The sequence below is a fragment of the Rhododendron vialii genome, chromosome 8a (genome assembly GCF_030253575.1).
Source record: "Rhododendron vialii isolate Sample 1 chromosome 8a, ASM3025357v1".
NCBI classification, from domain to species: Eukaryota; Viridiplantae; Streptophyta; class Magnoliopsida; order Ericales; family Ericaceae; genus Rhododendron; species Rhododendron vialii.
The window spans coordinates 6,827,459-6,841,513 of NC_080564.1; the positions used below are offsets into that span (position 1 = coordinate 6,827,459).

Below are 14,055 nucleotides of genomic sequence, written 5' to 3' on the forward strand. Positions count from 1 at the left end.
GCGCATCTCCGAGCCGTTGAATCGTGCATCCGAGGACTTGGATCTTATCTTAACAACCAATGATCAAAAGCCTTTCATTGTCAAGATGAGATCCTAGTTGTCGGATGTACGATTCGACGGCTTCAAAGTGTGCAGCACGATACTGCGCATACCACTACACAACACCATCCCCAATTGGTGTTTTGTACCCACATACATTAACTGAGGTCCTTTTCTCTTAGCTTTTTGGATTTTTTTTTTTATTCAATTTTTTTTTACGTTTGTTAATTTTATGCCAAATTTTTGAAAATTATTAATTCGTCTCGACGAAAAGATTTGAAAAAATAAATTATATAATATATATCAATTGTTCCAATTATAAGCACAATAAGATTATTGGCCATGGTAGTTGGGGACTTGGGTTCGAATCCCATAGAGATTATTTTTTTTAAATCATTTTTTTTCTTATTTATTGTTAGTTGTAAAACTACGGATTGCAACAAAGCTACTACGATAAGACATCTGTGGGCCTTGTGTATGAAGGCAGACACCCTTTGGGTAAAATGGATCCATACCTATATCATAAAGGATCATAATATTTGGACAATGAAGATTCCTAGTGATGCTTCATGGACCATCAGGAAATTGTTTGGCATTAGGGGCTTGGGGCAACCTTTGATCCAATATAGGATTGGAAATGGTGCAGGGACTTTCTTATGGCATGGCAATTGGCATCCTTTGGGGCCTTTGCATAAGAGATTTAGGGAAGATGTGGTTTTTAATATGGGGAGATCTCTTCAAGCAAAAGTGTTCTCCATTATTTTCCAAGGAGAGTGGAGATGGCCCAGAATCCGTAATAGAGTTACTCAAGAGATAATCAGGTATACTGTAGACACCCCAAATTGAGACTCCCCGAACTACCTTAGATCTCCCATGATGATACAAGACAGGACCATGAATTCGAGAGCTTGATCAACGACTTTTGGACTTCCCATAACCTGAACCCATCAGCTATCCAGCACAAGGCACCATGTGCCCAGCGCAAAGAATCCATTATCTAGCGTTGAAGAGTGCAACACTCTCCTATGCGCTAGGAATAAAATTTTGTTACAGATAGCTCTGACTGCTTAAGGGATCTCGTCATGACTCTACAAAGCATCTAGCCGATTCTAAGCCTGCACAGATGTTCCCTCTCCGTTTTTCTTATAAATGGAGGTGCTTTGAGCCATTTCAAGGACTCCTCTCTGAACCTCTTTCAACACTCTCAAATATACATATCTCCCTCCATTCCACATAGCCTTCTCTCTCTAGAAAATATACATCTTCTGGTTTCTCTCCAAGGAAAAATCAAAAATGTTTTATATTTGAAGGAGAAAAGTCCTACCCTTCCTCTAAAAACACCTACATTGCTCTAATACCCACTTCAATAATATCTACAATCCAAAACACCCTTCAAATCACTTAGAAAACCACTTCCCAAGTCTCAATCAAGCTTTCAAAGGTAGTATACTACTTACATTTCCAATTTCTGCTCATCTGAGGAAACCAGGAGCCCGAAGCGTTCGCATTAGCCAACTAAGACGATCTTGGGCTTCTGCTTTAAAAAGAATGTAGGTGCGTGTGCCTTGCGCTGGGCACACACTCCCTAGCGCAAAGTTTATGCTCCTATGGTTGGTTAAATTGCCTTGTGCTGGGCATTCATTCCCCAGTACAAAGCTCATTCCTCTGTACTTACTGACTTATCCTAGTGTCAGTGGAGTCCAGAGGCTTTCATTGCTCATTTTCAATGTTTATCATTCATTTTCAATGTTTCTTAATATTGTTTTCTTACTGCTGCACCTAGATAGGTCATAAAACATCATCAAAAGTCATTGTTCATGTATTGTACCAATTAATCCACTGTTTGGATAAAAAAATAAAATATTTTCAGGAACTGCTTAAAACGACTGCTTTGCGCTGGATACTAAGTCCCCAGCGCAAAGGAGACATCCCATAGAGTGCTTTGCGCCAGAAAGAAACTCCCCAGCGCAAAGGAGTGACCCTCATTCTCTGAGGTTTCTTCGACAGTCTGTATGCATTTTCATTCCTAATAAGCCATCTTCTGCTTCATCCCTGTATACTGTACACTCCAGCACATGCATGCACTACACACTCAAGTTGCTACAAAATCATTTTTTTGAAATCCCATAAATATTTAGTAGAGACCGATCCTCGTATCGGGCGAGAAGGGTGCCAAACAAAAGCCTTCCATTCTCGTAACTTGGCTTCCGAATCCAAAATCTTTGGTTTATTTTCAACTCCAAATATCATTTTCTAGTTCCAGGTTTCTCGGGTGGCAAATCATTTTACAAAAACCCAAGTAGCGACTCTTCAAAGATTTCTCAAACAACAGAAAGCGGGCGGTGCATGGGGGAGCCCCCTTTCCAAAAGGGAAGGAGGTCTCCCGGGCTCTGGCAGCCCACATATACTCCCAGTACTCTAAAGCCAAATAGTTTGAGGGAGGATTATGTTGTTTGGGTTCCTCATCTTAGTGGCCATTATTCTGTTGCCTCTACATGGGAAGCACTTCAAACCAGAAGGCCAAACCCACCTTGGGCAGGAATTGTCTGGTCCAAAGGTCCCACGATGGGCCTTCGTGTTATGGTTGGCCGTTCAAGCCAAGCTGAGTACTAAGGACAAGTTAGCTAATTGGGGGATGCAGGTGGAAGACAAATGTATGCTCTGCAATAACGCTAGAGAGACCCACCACCATTTATTTTTCCAGTGTCCCTTCTCCTCTATGGTTTGGCAACAAGTTCTGGTGAGGACTTTGGCGCCAGGCATTCCTAACACCCTCACAGACATTGTGGACTGGCTTGTCCAGTATGGGACGTCCAAGGTTTTTCGAGATTTAGTGTTACATAGCACCTTAGCAGTTGTAGTGTATGGCATTTGGATTGAAAGGAATGCTGGAGTGTTTCAAGGCCTATCCAAACAGGTTGACATCGTGTCCCTTAACGTGATTAACTCTATCAAAGATTTTCTACGCTCCAGAAGATGTGTTAAGAACTCCACTTTGAACAAGGCTTTGAGTGACAAATGGAGGCTTCCGGATAGTATTTTTTCAATGTAAATATTGATTCTACTTTGTATAGCCAATAGATACCTTAAAGTTGTTTATGTTTCCCATGGGGGGTTGCTCCTATTACGTTTTGTAGTGAGAATTTTGTTTCACACTGGGGGATGCCCCTTTTAGTTTGTATTCGTTTGAGCTTTTCAATGAAATTGTGCTTATCAAAAAAAAAAAAAAAGATCACTAGTAACCACCCATAAGAAACACATTAAACAGTTATATCCCCAGGTTTAGCTGGGATAGTGTCACCGTCACTTTCACAAATACATAGAGTTTACACTTAGATAACAAGTACATGAATAACACCAATAGATAGATTTTGATCATACAGGGAACGAGACAAGGCTGTAGGCGAAGTCATGCATGCCACCGCAATCATGCTCCATACTATTAAATGTGAAGTTCTTTCCAGTCTTGACATTCATAGCAATATAGCGGGATTTGCATCCAATACCGGAGACCAGAACATCACCGTTACTCATCCAAGCAATTGGCCATAAAAAGCACATGCGCCTTATTCCAGGTTTTTGAGCATCTAAGTCAATTTCGTGGAGCTTCCTCCATCCATGAATCCTGGGATCAGACAAGACCCAGACATCCCATGTTCTTTTATAATGATTAACAACAACACAAGACAGAGATTTTCCCTTTCTGACATAATAGATACTAGTGTCTTCAGTCTCAACTGCCGGGCTAGGAAACTCGTAAAACACTTCAGATTCCACATCCAAAGCAGCAACACAGGGAAAAGTATTATAAGCCCAATAAATAAATCCTCCTGCAGAAAAACTATAACCCCTAAATATTTGTCGGCAAGGATCGGACAACTTTTGACAGTTAATGGGTTTCCATGCATAATCTTTGCCCATAGTTACCATCGCGCAATGATATACTTTGCTCTTTTTGGAACGATAGGTGCACACCAATTTATATTCCATTGTTGAATAAGCACATGCTAATGTGAGACCAAAACGAAAAGAAGGGAAACAAAACGGGGGAGCAGCTACCCTTTGCTTAGTGAGAGGATTTGCTGCATACACTTCTTTGTCGTCATATCCATCCATAAACAGTACCAGACCGTCGCAGGTAGTCAAAAGCTCATTAGGAAAATTAAAATTTACCTTTGTCACGGTGGTATTCATTTCCCCAAACTTGCCAAATTGGGCAGCACAAGAATAATGTTCTTGGATTAACAATCCAGTAGTGGACCGCAGGAGGTGTTCCTTTACGAAAAGAGGGTCACGAATAATTTTATACCACTGCTGACAAACGTACCTCATTGAATTGTAAAGAATATCGGCCGGAAGCCAAACGAGGATGTAGAATATAATCTCTTCAGGAAGAGAAGGTGTGTTGCTTCTCTTCTTTTTATTAGAACAGTAAACAAGTTTACACTTTGCGCGGCCGACCCTCTCATTTGGAACTTCTCCTGCAGTCATCTAACAAGGATACAAAACCAATTAAACGAATTACTAAGAGGAGACTGACAAATCACTCAATTAATAGAAAAACACAAACACACACATACGAGGAGACCCAACACTGAATCAAATGACAAGTTGCAACAAATGATCCTCATATTTAGAATGCCAGTAATCAGCGAAAATGAACGAAGAAAACCCCCCCATAGCATTCACATTTGTATAGTTCAAAAGTCTTAAACTCCTTCACTTTGGTTGTCAATTTCATATGACCAAAACGCTTGTTTATTTGTAATCTCTTCTTCATGGAGTTACATTCATTTCTGACATAATCACAGTAGTGTCGTACTCTAAGCTGAGAAATACCCCCTTCCAGATCCGTAGGCTATGTAGCACAGACACGAATACGGACACGGACACTGGAATGCTACAAAAATGAGGACACAACAATGTACATCTATACATGTAAATTATCTCTTTTTTCCAAGTACTGATATATACAAGACATAAATATACTGATACACACTATTGCACAGATATGCATATACAGTATAAACAATTGCACATGTAGATACAATATAGATTACAAAAGAAGTATAACCAATATATACAACAAGACACCTAGGGTTTCAATGCCCCAAACTAGGATTGCCTTCTTTCCTCTCTGATGTTCCGTATTGTTATGTTAGGTTAATCTGATGTACTTAATTACAATATCAGCCCCAATGTTTACAGTGATACATTTTTACCCGACAAAATTTAAAAATATTACACATCAACCCCCGCTGTGTCCCCAAACGGGTCCGAGCCGTGTCCCCTTCCGAAAATCAATTAAATTTAAGGGTGGTGCGTCCCTTTGTTTACCGTCGTGTACTGCTGAGTCTCGGACCTAACCGTTGAAAAGGTCGGATGCCCCAAGCGTAGGGCTAGATCGTTGATAGCATAATAACCGGTAAGACCAGGATCGTATCCACAGAGAGCTAGGAGTGTAGCTCAGCTAGAGGTTTACTTTAGTAGGGTTTTTGGCGTTTAGACGGCCAACTCTTGGTTTTGAATTGAGCGGTGGAATTCTCTCTTGATTAAAAGACTAGAAACGGATTTGAACTAGATTAACGCCCGGCAAGGTCTAGGGATGATTCTCACCCATGCCTTGGGCCGAATCAACTCTCCTCATCTTTAACTCGGTTGAGATACACGGCATAGGTTCTCAACCGGAAGATTTAACAATGAAAATCATTTTAAGACTAGAAAAGGAGTTTGATCATGAGATGAGTTCTTGAAGCATTTGGACAAACAAGAGGAGGCCATAGCTCCAAGCATCATGTGTGGCAAGTAGCATGCTCTTGCCTACACATGATCAAAGAGGTTAACAACTCCTAGTTTTGATTCATAAAAGATGAACTCAACCCATAATCAAACTAATCATGAAGATCTATGGTGAGATGAGCAAGATTAACCCAAGTCATGGAGTGGTAATCACCCCATGACCAAGCCTAAGTAACTACTCACACATGCTTGAAAGATTAAGCATAAAGCTAAAAAAGTAAACTTGATTCATGGATGAAAAAGGAAATAAACTTGATTTATAAAAGGATCCAACACGTAGCTACAACGTTAATGAAGCGGAAAACATCAAACAACAAGAACTAGCTAGTGTTCTTGCTAGATCAAAGCTTGAAACCCTAAGGGATTAATAAAAAACCTAGAGAGAGATGAGAGAGAGAAAAAGGTTAATTAGGTTACAAGTAGAATGTGTCATATTTGGCCAAAGGGGGTATTTATAAGCCCTAAAAAGCAAAGTTACAAGGGACCAAAAGGTCCCCAAAAGCCCCCTTGACCGACCTTTTACTAATGGAAATTTCAGTTTTTTACAAGGTCCTACTTGTAGGCTTAGTGGCCCTACTGGTAGGTCTTCAATGATGAAAAGCATGTGGTCAGTTTCTTCAAGATTCCTACCGGTAGGTTTTCAAAATCTGATGTTGGGTCCAAAATGTGGCTTCACTGGACTGAGTTTGTACCAGTAGGCTTAGGATCCTAGCCTTCCAACTTGATTCCCTTTCAGATTAGGATTTGTACTGGTAGGCTTAGGATCCTACCGATAGGGCTCTGGAATGATTTCCTGGGTGGTTCTTCTGATTTGAATTTGTACCGGTAGGATTATGAACCTACCGGTAGGGCTTCCAGACTTTGGCCCTTTCATCCTTGAACTTCCATGGCGAATAAAAACGCCTTAATAACACTGATTACCTATAACATCAAAAACACACCTTACGTGCAATATCAATTAACTAATGCAAGTTATGCACACATGTGTGACAAAAACGAGAGAGATAAGCCCCACTATATATAACATCTGAGGCTTATCATGTACCTTGTGTGTTCCCGTGTCCCAACACGGATATGGCGAACTTTTTGGAGTGTCGGTGGCTGCTTTATAGTCCGTAAATGTTAGTACAACTTGTACATGGAGATCTAGTTAAGATTCAAGCATATTGAACATCATGGAAGAATCTTCATGGGTCTTTGATTGAAGATTTCATTGGTTTGTTGGTGAAGACACTTGGTTGAGAACCAAGAGTAAATCGAGCCCTTCGATGAGGTTTTCGACGAATAACTGCATGTTGGAGGCTCGATGGACTTTGGGTAGTTGGACTACAGAAAAATCCAGTCAAGTGCGGCAACATGAACTCGGCAAAAGGAGCTTAGGCCTAAGGGAGTGAACTCACAGACTGGTCTGGTGGGTCTCTAGTTAACTATTTAAGTTTAGTGGTGCATGATTCTCTTTCCCGTGATTTTTTCCCCGTCTTGGGGTTTTTCCACCTATATCTTGGTGTTATACTTTTAAGTTTTAACAATTTGTTTATTTATGATAGTAGAGCTGTTTTTATATTATTATAGCCCCGTGATGGATTAGAGTAGATTTGTTGCAGTTGATTAGTGGATGGGCTCGTAGGTTCCAACATTATATTAAGTGATCTCCCACTCCATACCCAAGCAATGTGGGATTATATTCTCTAACAGTTAGAATTTTGATTTGAGAACTGTCCTCATTAGCAAATTGAACCTGAAGTGTGGAAAGTACCAAATTTTTTTTGAGAAGTCTTGGTACTAATAGTCCAAATAAGAGTGCACAATATCCAACATTCTGCAAAATCAGAAAAAGAAAACTTGGAAATCAATCTAGCTTAAAGGGTCCAATTTTCTCTACAACGTTGGTCCTCAATAAATAATACTTGACAGAGATTCCTTCCCACACTAAGAAAGGTGGATTCAAATCCTAGTGGAATTCTTTGCTGCATAGATATTTGGGTACTAGTCCTGGGTTACTGTTGGAGAGTTTTCGAGTCAGGCTACATGAAAGATACAAAGCTTAGCTTAATAGGGGATCATCTTTATGATGATTTCGTTAGATATACGACAAGAGTTTCATTCCTTCATTCCCAATTTCAATGATAAGTCAACTCGTACAGATAGTAAATGGCCCTTATACAGTCAATAGACTTTTCCGCCAAGGCCCTCAAGGTATTTGCAATTTTGATGCAGGCAGGGATGGTTGAAAGAAGTTCAAGAAAATTATATTACCATACGGGCTTTAGCTGGGGACAGATTGTAAAGGTAATTCCAATGAGGGACTACTTTGATCTAGGGTCCCTATAGAAGAGATGGCATGCTCTCTGAGTAATTTGACTAAGTAGTTGGTTTACATCTTTCTTCGGTTGCCCAGATGACAAATCCCTGTTGGGTCTTTACCATCTTTCTACTCGACATTGAAGTAGAAATAAGAGAACATAGATAAGATATGAACACAGAAAATATTGAAATGCAACATACATTCTCCTGACTAGAAGAATCAACAAAGACACTGCAAATATGGTCAATCAACTAAACTTAGCAGCTGCATGGAAAAGAACTTAAGACAAAACTTAAAACTAAAATAGACACACAAAAAACAGAGTTGTTAATTGGATATATACTATAAATAAGGCCAGGTACCACTGACGACAGATTTGGTCAGGTTTAACATCACTTACACACATAAACATAGATTATCTATGAAGGGGAAACAGATCTGAGGAAGGAAAGGGTAAAAAACATTTCTTGGTTGGATCCAAAGCTGTATCATTTTTTGGCTGCATAAATCTATATAGTTAAAATTCAGAAACATCTTTCAAACATTTCATCATTTTACCAAGACTTTACCGAAACTGTTAAAGCATCCAATCAAAACCAATTAGCTATGAGTGGAGAGGTTGCTCAGGCTCATATACTAGGTTTGGAGGTGGTAATCAACCCATGTGGCACAAGCTCTAACACTCCTTCATGCGTGCAACCCTGGCTCGCACTCAGAGAGTTAAACAAGGGATCCATCACATTGGGATCATAAGGGGATCCATTACCAATCACTACAAAAATAGAGTCTTGTCCAAATGCTTTTGAAATCCTAGCTATGATACTAGGTCAAAACATCCAACTCAAAACCAATTGGCATTTATTTTGGGAAGAGCTAATTTGATAGTTCTTTCTATTGACCCATTAATCAAATCATTGTTGAGCATGAACAAATCATAGGCTCCAAAGCCTAAACTATTACTACAAAACAAAGGACGTATGCTTCAAAAGGCAAAGAAAGCAAGAACATGAGAGAGAGAGAGAGAGAGAGAGAGAGAGAGAGAGAATTATAATGGCAAAAAGAATCATAATTTGCATTTGCTGGATCAGGCATTGAATTCTCCACACTATTAAAGTACAAGTTCGCCGTAGGTTAATGAGTCCCTGAAAAGAGAGTGGAGATATCATAAAATGGCTCCTAAAATCTTGCTATTTTATGTGCCCCATCCCAGTCCTCATCTGACGGACAGGTAAGAAAGTTTCTATCAACGATCCTCAAGTGAAGAAATGCTCATTTATCCTTAAGACAAGTTTCAATCATTATGGAGGTTGAATTCCATCTTGTTGGCACATCTTGGCAAAGTATTACTTGTCCGGAAAGCAAGTTCTCAAAGATAATAAGCAATCCTCAACTTTATAGCGTCCAAACCTCATACATAGTTGACACTTTCACGCATGTTAGGCGTAACCTTACCTATACTTTCAAGCCTTCTTGTATAACAAGCTTTAAGATGTGTGCACCACAATGCACACGAAAGAACTCACCACTGCAAGGTAGGCATGGTCCAAAATAAGGGCACTTCTTTCAGTTTCTAACCAATGTATCACCATAGAAAGCGTTGTCCAAGTAATGGTTGATATGTTTGCTCAATGCCTCACTTTCAATTTTTCCTTACACCACCCAATTTTGATCCACATTGTGTGCAGTAACAACCACATATCCATCACTTGTAATTGAAGACCATAAACCCGATGCAAGACAAATCTTAGTAGGAATTCATGCTAAAGTGCTTGAGAATTTGAAATCCCCATTCAGAAGATACACGAAGCATTCTATTGCTTTCATGTTCCACGACTAAGAAATAACACTTATGTTCAATAATGGCTTTTGCAACCATTTCCCTATAGATCTCTTGATTTAAAAGGTGACAATTAAGAAAAATTTCATCATCTTTATGCATTTGGTTTAAGGTGACGGGGTAAATTACCAGTGCCATGGTCACCTACATGATAGTTGTGCTCACATCTTATACTCCTTTGTTGCCCATCATAACCTATATACGGTTCAAACTTTGTCCAAACGAATTAAGTCCTCTAACTAGGTTTTTTTTTTTTTTTTGTAGCAACTGAAGCAAACTTGTCAAACTCTTTAAATTCTTCATACATGTAGGCTCAGTTTAGGCAAATCCATCCAATTTCAAGTAAAACAACTCAAAATTATGGAGAGTAAGAATGATTTATTCCCATATTATATCAACCACCAATGGAATCCAATAATTATTCCAACCTCAGAGCACTTAATCCGATACCTCGGCTACTCTATCTATTACTGGGCCCTTTTGAATGATCAATCCACAAGATGGAGTATCAACTTTTTAAGTCCTTTGTTTAAATGCCAAACCAACAAGTATTAAAGAAAACTTGGCATATAGGAGCTTTTGCACTGGTGAAAAAGAATATATTAGAGGATTTCATGATAGACACCCTGAGAAAATCTGAAAATTATTCTGTTCAATGCAGGCGAATTCAGAAATGAACTTTCAGTGATTCCCTGTTCAGGAACTGGGAAATGGTTTGAAGGCAGTTTATCTCAAAAGTCTACATTGGTACCATTAAAATAAGAAAGGAATAATAAAAAAAATCTGATCTTGCCGGAAATGCAATGTATAAAGAAGAAAAAAATTCAGATATTACCGGAAATGCAATGTCCAGTAAAAAGTAAAACTCGGAAAGAGAGCACATCAATGGGAAAGCAACTACACCTGCATTACAGATCCGAAGAAACAAATACTCCATCTAGAGAGAGAGAGAGAGAGAGAGGAGTAGATACCCTAGGACGTGCGGTGCTGAAGTGTCGGACGAGGTGTTGCGACGGCGGCTGACGACAACGGGAGATGGAGACAGACAGGACTGCGCTAAGAGGAAAATGGACGAGGTATTGAGAGCGCGCGCTAGAGAGAGAGAGAGAGAGAGAGAGACCACGTGTTCTCCAAATGAGCCAAAAATTTCTCCAAATGAGAGCCAATTAGAGAGAGAGAGAGAGAGAGAGAGAGAGAGAGAGAGACCACGTGTTCTCCAAATGGGCCAAAAATTTCTCCAAATGAGAGACCAATTACAACTTCATGGATTTGGGGCCTGTGTGTTGCTCAAACACTCTTACCGCAATGGAGAATTGAAGTAACAGGGGCCCCGGGTCTCCACCATCAGGGCCCATGAGCCCATCCAAGTGTATATCTGCTCTATTCGTCGTCGGCGGGTCTAGGTCTTTGATCTGATTCAATTTTACTTTAGATGCCGGTCTAGGTCTTTGATACGAGCTCCAAAAATGCACGCACAAGAATTGTCTCTGCTTTTATACCTTATTATAAACTTAGCGGGAATTAAGTTTTCAGTTAATCCTTAATGGAATTAAGGGGTGCAAAACAAGACTTACACATAATTTTATGATCTTTTCATATGAAAATATTTATTATCAAATTACTGGGATTAAAAAAATAGAAAACTATTGATATTTGCATATATTATGGCCTATTGGAGAGTGCAATTTTGCTCACCCTAAAAGAGGGTGAACATTAATCTCTCTCTTATTAGTTGAAATAATGTGAATCCCACCACAAGGTGATGATGTCATGTTTACTATGCAATACATTTTTTAGTAAGCATGATATTACTTTGTGATGGGATCCACGTAATTTCAACTAATAGGAATAAAGATAATGTTCACCCTCTTTAGTAGAGGGTGAACAAAACTCAACTCCCTACAAAACTCAACTCTCTATTGGATGTTGGCAATGGTCACGTTACTCACGCCCTTGCCAGGCTGAACCGGGGGACGGTGCTTTGCAATACATTTTTTGGTAAGCATGACATCACTTTGTAATGGAATCTACACAATTTCAACCAATAGGAATAAAGATAATGTTCACCCTCTTAAGTGGAGGGTGAACAAAACCCAACTCCCTATTGGACGTTGGCAATGGTCACATTACGCAAGCCCATGCCAGGCTGAACTGGGGGATGGTGCTTTGCAGCATGGTGTTGTGCATATGCGGACCGTTGATTTCGGTAATCAATGGTCTAGATTAAAAAAATAATCTTTTACCTGTAAAAGATATTTATTATCGGTCAAAGATTAAAAACACATCTCAACCATTGATTGCCGAGATCAACAGTTCACGTGTGCACAGCACTGTCCCCCAACCAGCTTAGGCTTAACTTAATACTTCTAATTAAGGTTTCTTTGTTAATCATTATAAAGACATTACAAGAAAATATAGAACTAAGAACAATAATTACCTTAAACTGAAAAAATTAATCACATAAGGGGGTCCAATATCATATGTTAATGATCAAATTGCTCTTATGAAAGCAACTGCAAACGATCCGAGCCAAGCTTGAAGATGTTCAAAAAAAAAAAAAGGCCCCCTCAGTGATGAAAAAAAACACTTTTAATACTTTTAGCCAATTTGGAAAAAATGGGTGCTTTTTAGCTCTTATTAGTCCTATACTAAAATCAAAAACAGGATGGCCAAATTGTCGTTACCACACTTCAATTACATAAATTTATATTCAACAATTTTTTTACATAAATTAATATAACCAATTCAATGCATGTCTCGTGCCTCCCTTTATAATTATACTAGCGGATGAGCCCGTGCCTGAAGGCACGACACAATACGTTTTGGGCACTACTAAATTAAATTACCCTTCTATACTTCTGACCAACCGATAACGAACCCAACTTTTTCAAAAAAAGATTTTGTAAATAAGCTTCAAACATACAGTACATCAAATCAATTTCAAGCAAGTGAATTTAAAAAAGAAATACTACTAGTTTACAACTATAAACAAAAACAAAGTTGCTTGAGTTTTGCAAAAAAATAATGATCACAACCTAAGCCAATTAAACCACTACATAATGATCCGCCCTTTCATCAATGCTAACTAAGAATGAATCCTAAAAAAGCTGCACATTTCATCAATGCTAACTAAGAATGAATCCTACTAAAAAATGAGCATGTGCCTTATACTTATTTAGAAGCATTGATCAACGGCCTGGACTCATTCAATTTTTAAAAATTTTAGCACCACACAAACACTCACACACACCCACTCAACGTACAATCATCAAAATTTAGCGCATTGCATTCCAAAACAATCAAGCAATTTTTTTTTAAATTAGGGAATACAAATCAAAGAAACTGACTACAGTACAATTGCATGTGCTAAGGCTCACACCAACCTAAACCAACTACTCTATTTTACTATTGACCTTAGCTGTCTAACAAAGGATCCAATGGTTTTAGGAAATTGAAAACCAGAACCTAACCAATATATGTGTGGAACCTAACCAGAACCAAACCGCAAAACCAGTCCGATTTTGATTTGGTTCCGGTTCTATCTAATTAGCATCCAAACACTTGTTCACAAAATATGAACTCATAAAATTAAAAATATAAAGCATCAAATAACTCATAAAATAATAATAGACATTTTGTTAAGAATGAAAACCCAACATGATTCACGAAATACTTGACACTCGACTGAAAAACATTGACGAAAACCACCAATAAAGTAGCCAAAACCACTTATGGAATAATTAAATTCAACGACAGAAAAACATTAATGACCCATTATATTTAGGACTAAAATTAAACCTATATCATAAACTATAAAATATAATAGCACATCTTGAAGTAAAGAACAGCAGCTCCAAAACATCACTTAAATCAGCAACACTAACTTCTTTCATGTTCAAAAAGTAGACCAATCTCTACACATATATTTATTTATATATATATATATATATTAGTTCTAAATGGTTCGGGCCGGTTCTAACTGCGGTTCTTTAATTGAGAACCAGTAACTGAACCAAAATTAAAGGTTCTTATTTTTTTAGAACCATAACTTGACCACAGAACCACAGAACCAGAC

General features: G+C 38.6%; 2 protein-coding genes across 2 annotated transcripts; one reads left to right on the forward strand and one right to left on the reverse strand.

Annotated features, from left to right (window-relative positions):
- Nucleotides 1-585: 585 nt before the first annotated feature.
- On the forward strand, nucleotides 586-3,091 carry LOC131298517 (uncharacterized). Its single transcript, XM_058323999.1, has 4 exons — nucleotides 586-860; nucleotides 1,689-1,767; nucleotides 2,297-2,417; nucleotides 2,511-3,091. The coding sequence occupies exons 1-4, from the start codon at nucleotides 586-588 to the stop codon at nucleotides 3,089-3,091; spliced, it is 1,056 nt and encodes a 351-aa protein (XP_058179982.1).
- Nucleotides 3,092-3,246: 155 nt separating this feature from the next.
- LOC131335103 (uncharacterized) lies at nucleotides 3,247-11,399 on the reverse strand. The gene is made up of 2 exons (XM_058370303.1): nucleotides 10,952-11,399; nucleotides 3,247-4,530 (listed from the first exon to the last, which is right to left on the reverse strand). The coding sequence occupies exon 2, from the start codon at nucleotides 4,528-4,530 to the stop codon at nucleotides 3,415-3,417; it is 1,116 nt and encodes a 371-aa protein (XP_058226286.1). The 5' UTR covers nucleotides 10,952-11,399; the 3' UTR covers nucleotides 3,247-3,414.
- Between the last annotated feature and the right edge of the window lie 2,656 nt (nucleotides 11,400-14,055).

Excerpts from the sequence above, each read along its gene's own strand:
- LOC131298517 (XM_058323999.1), top strand. The coding sequence starts at position 586 with ATGAAGATTCCTAGTGATGCTTCATGGACCATCAGGAAATTGTTTGGC. Across the intron at positions 1,768-2,296 it reads TTTCATTGCTCATTTTCAAT|TTCCAGGTTTCTCGGGTGGC; the intron begins GTTTATCATTCA and ends ATCATTTTCTAG. Across the intron at positions 2,418-2,510 it reads CCTTTCCAAAAGGGAAGGAG|TGGCCATTATTCTGTTGCCT; the intron begins GTCTCCCGGGCT and ends TCCTCATCTTAG.
- LOC131335103 (XM_058370303.1), bottom strand. The coding sequence starts at position 4,530 with ATGACTGCAGGAGAAGTTCCAAATGAGAGGGTCGGCCGCGCAAAGTGT.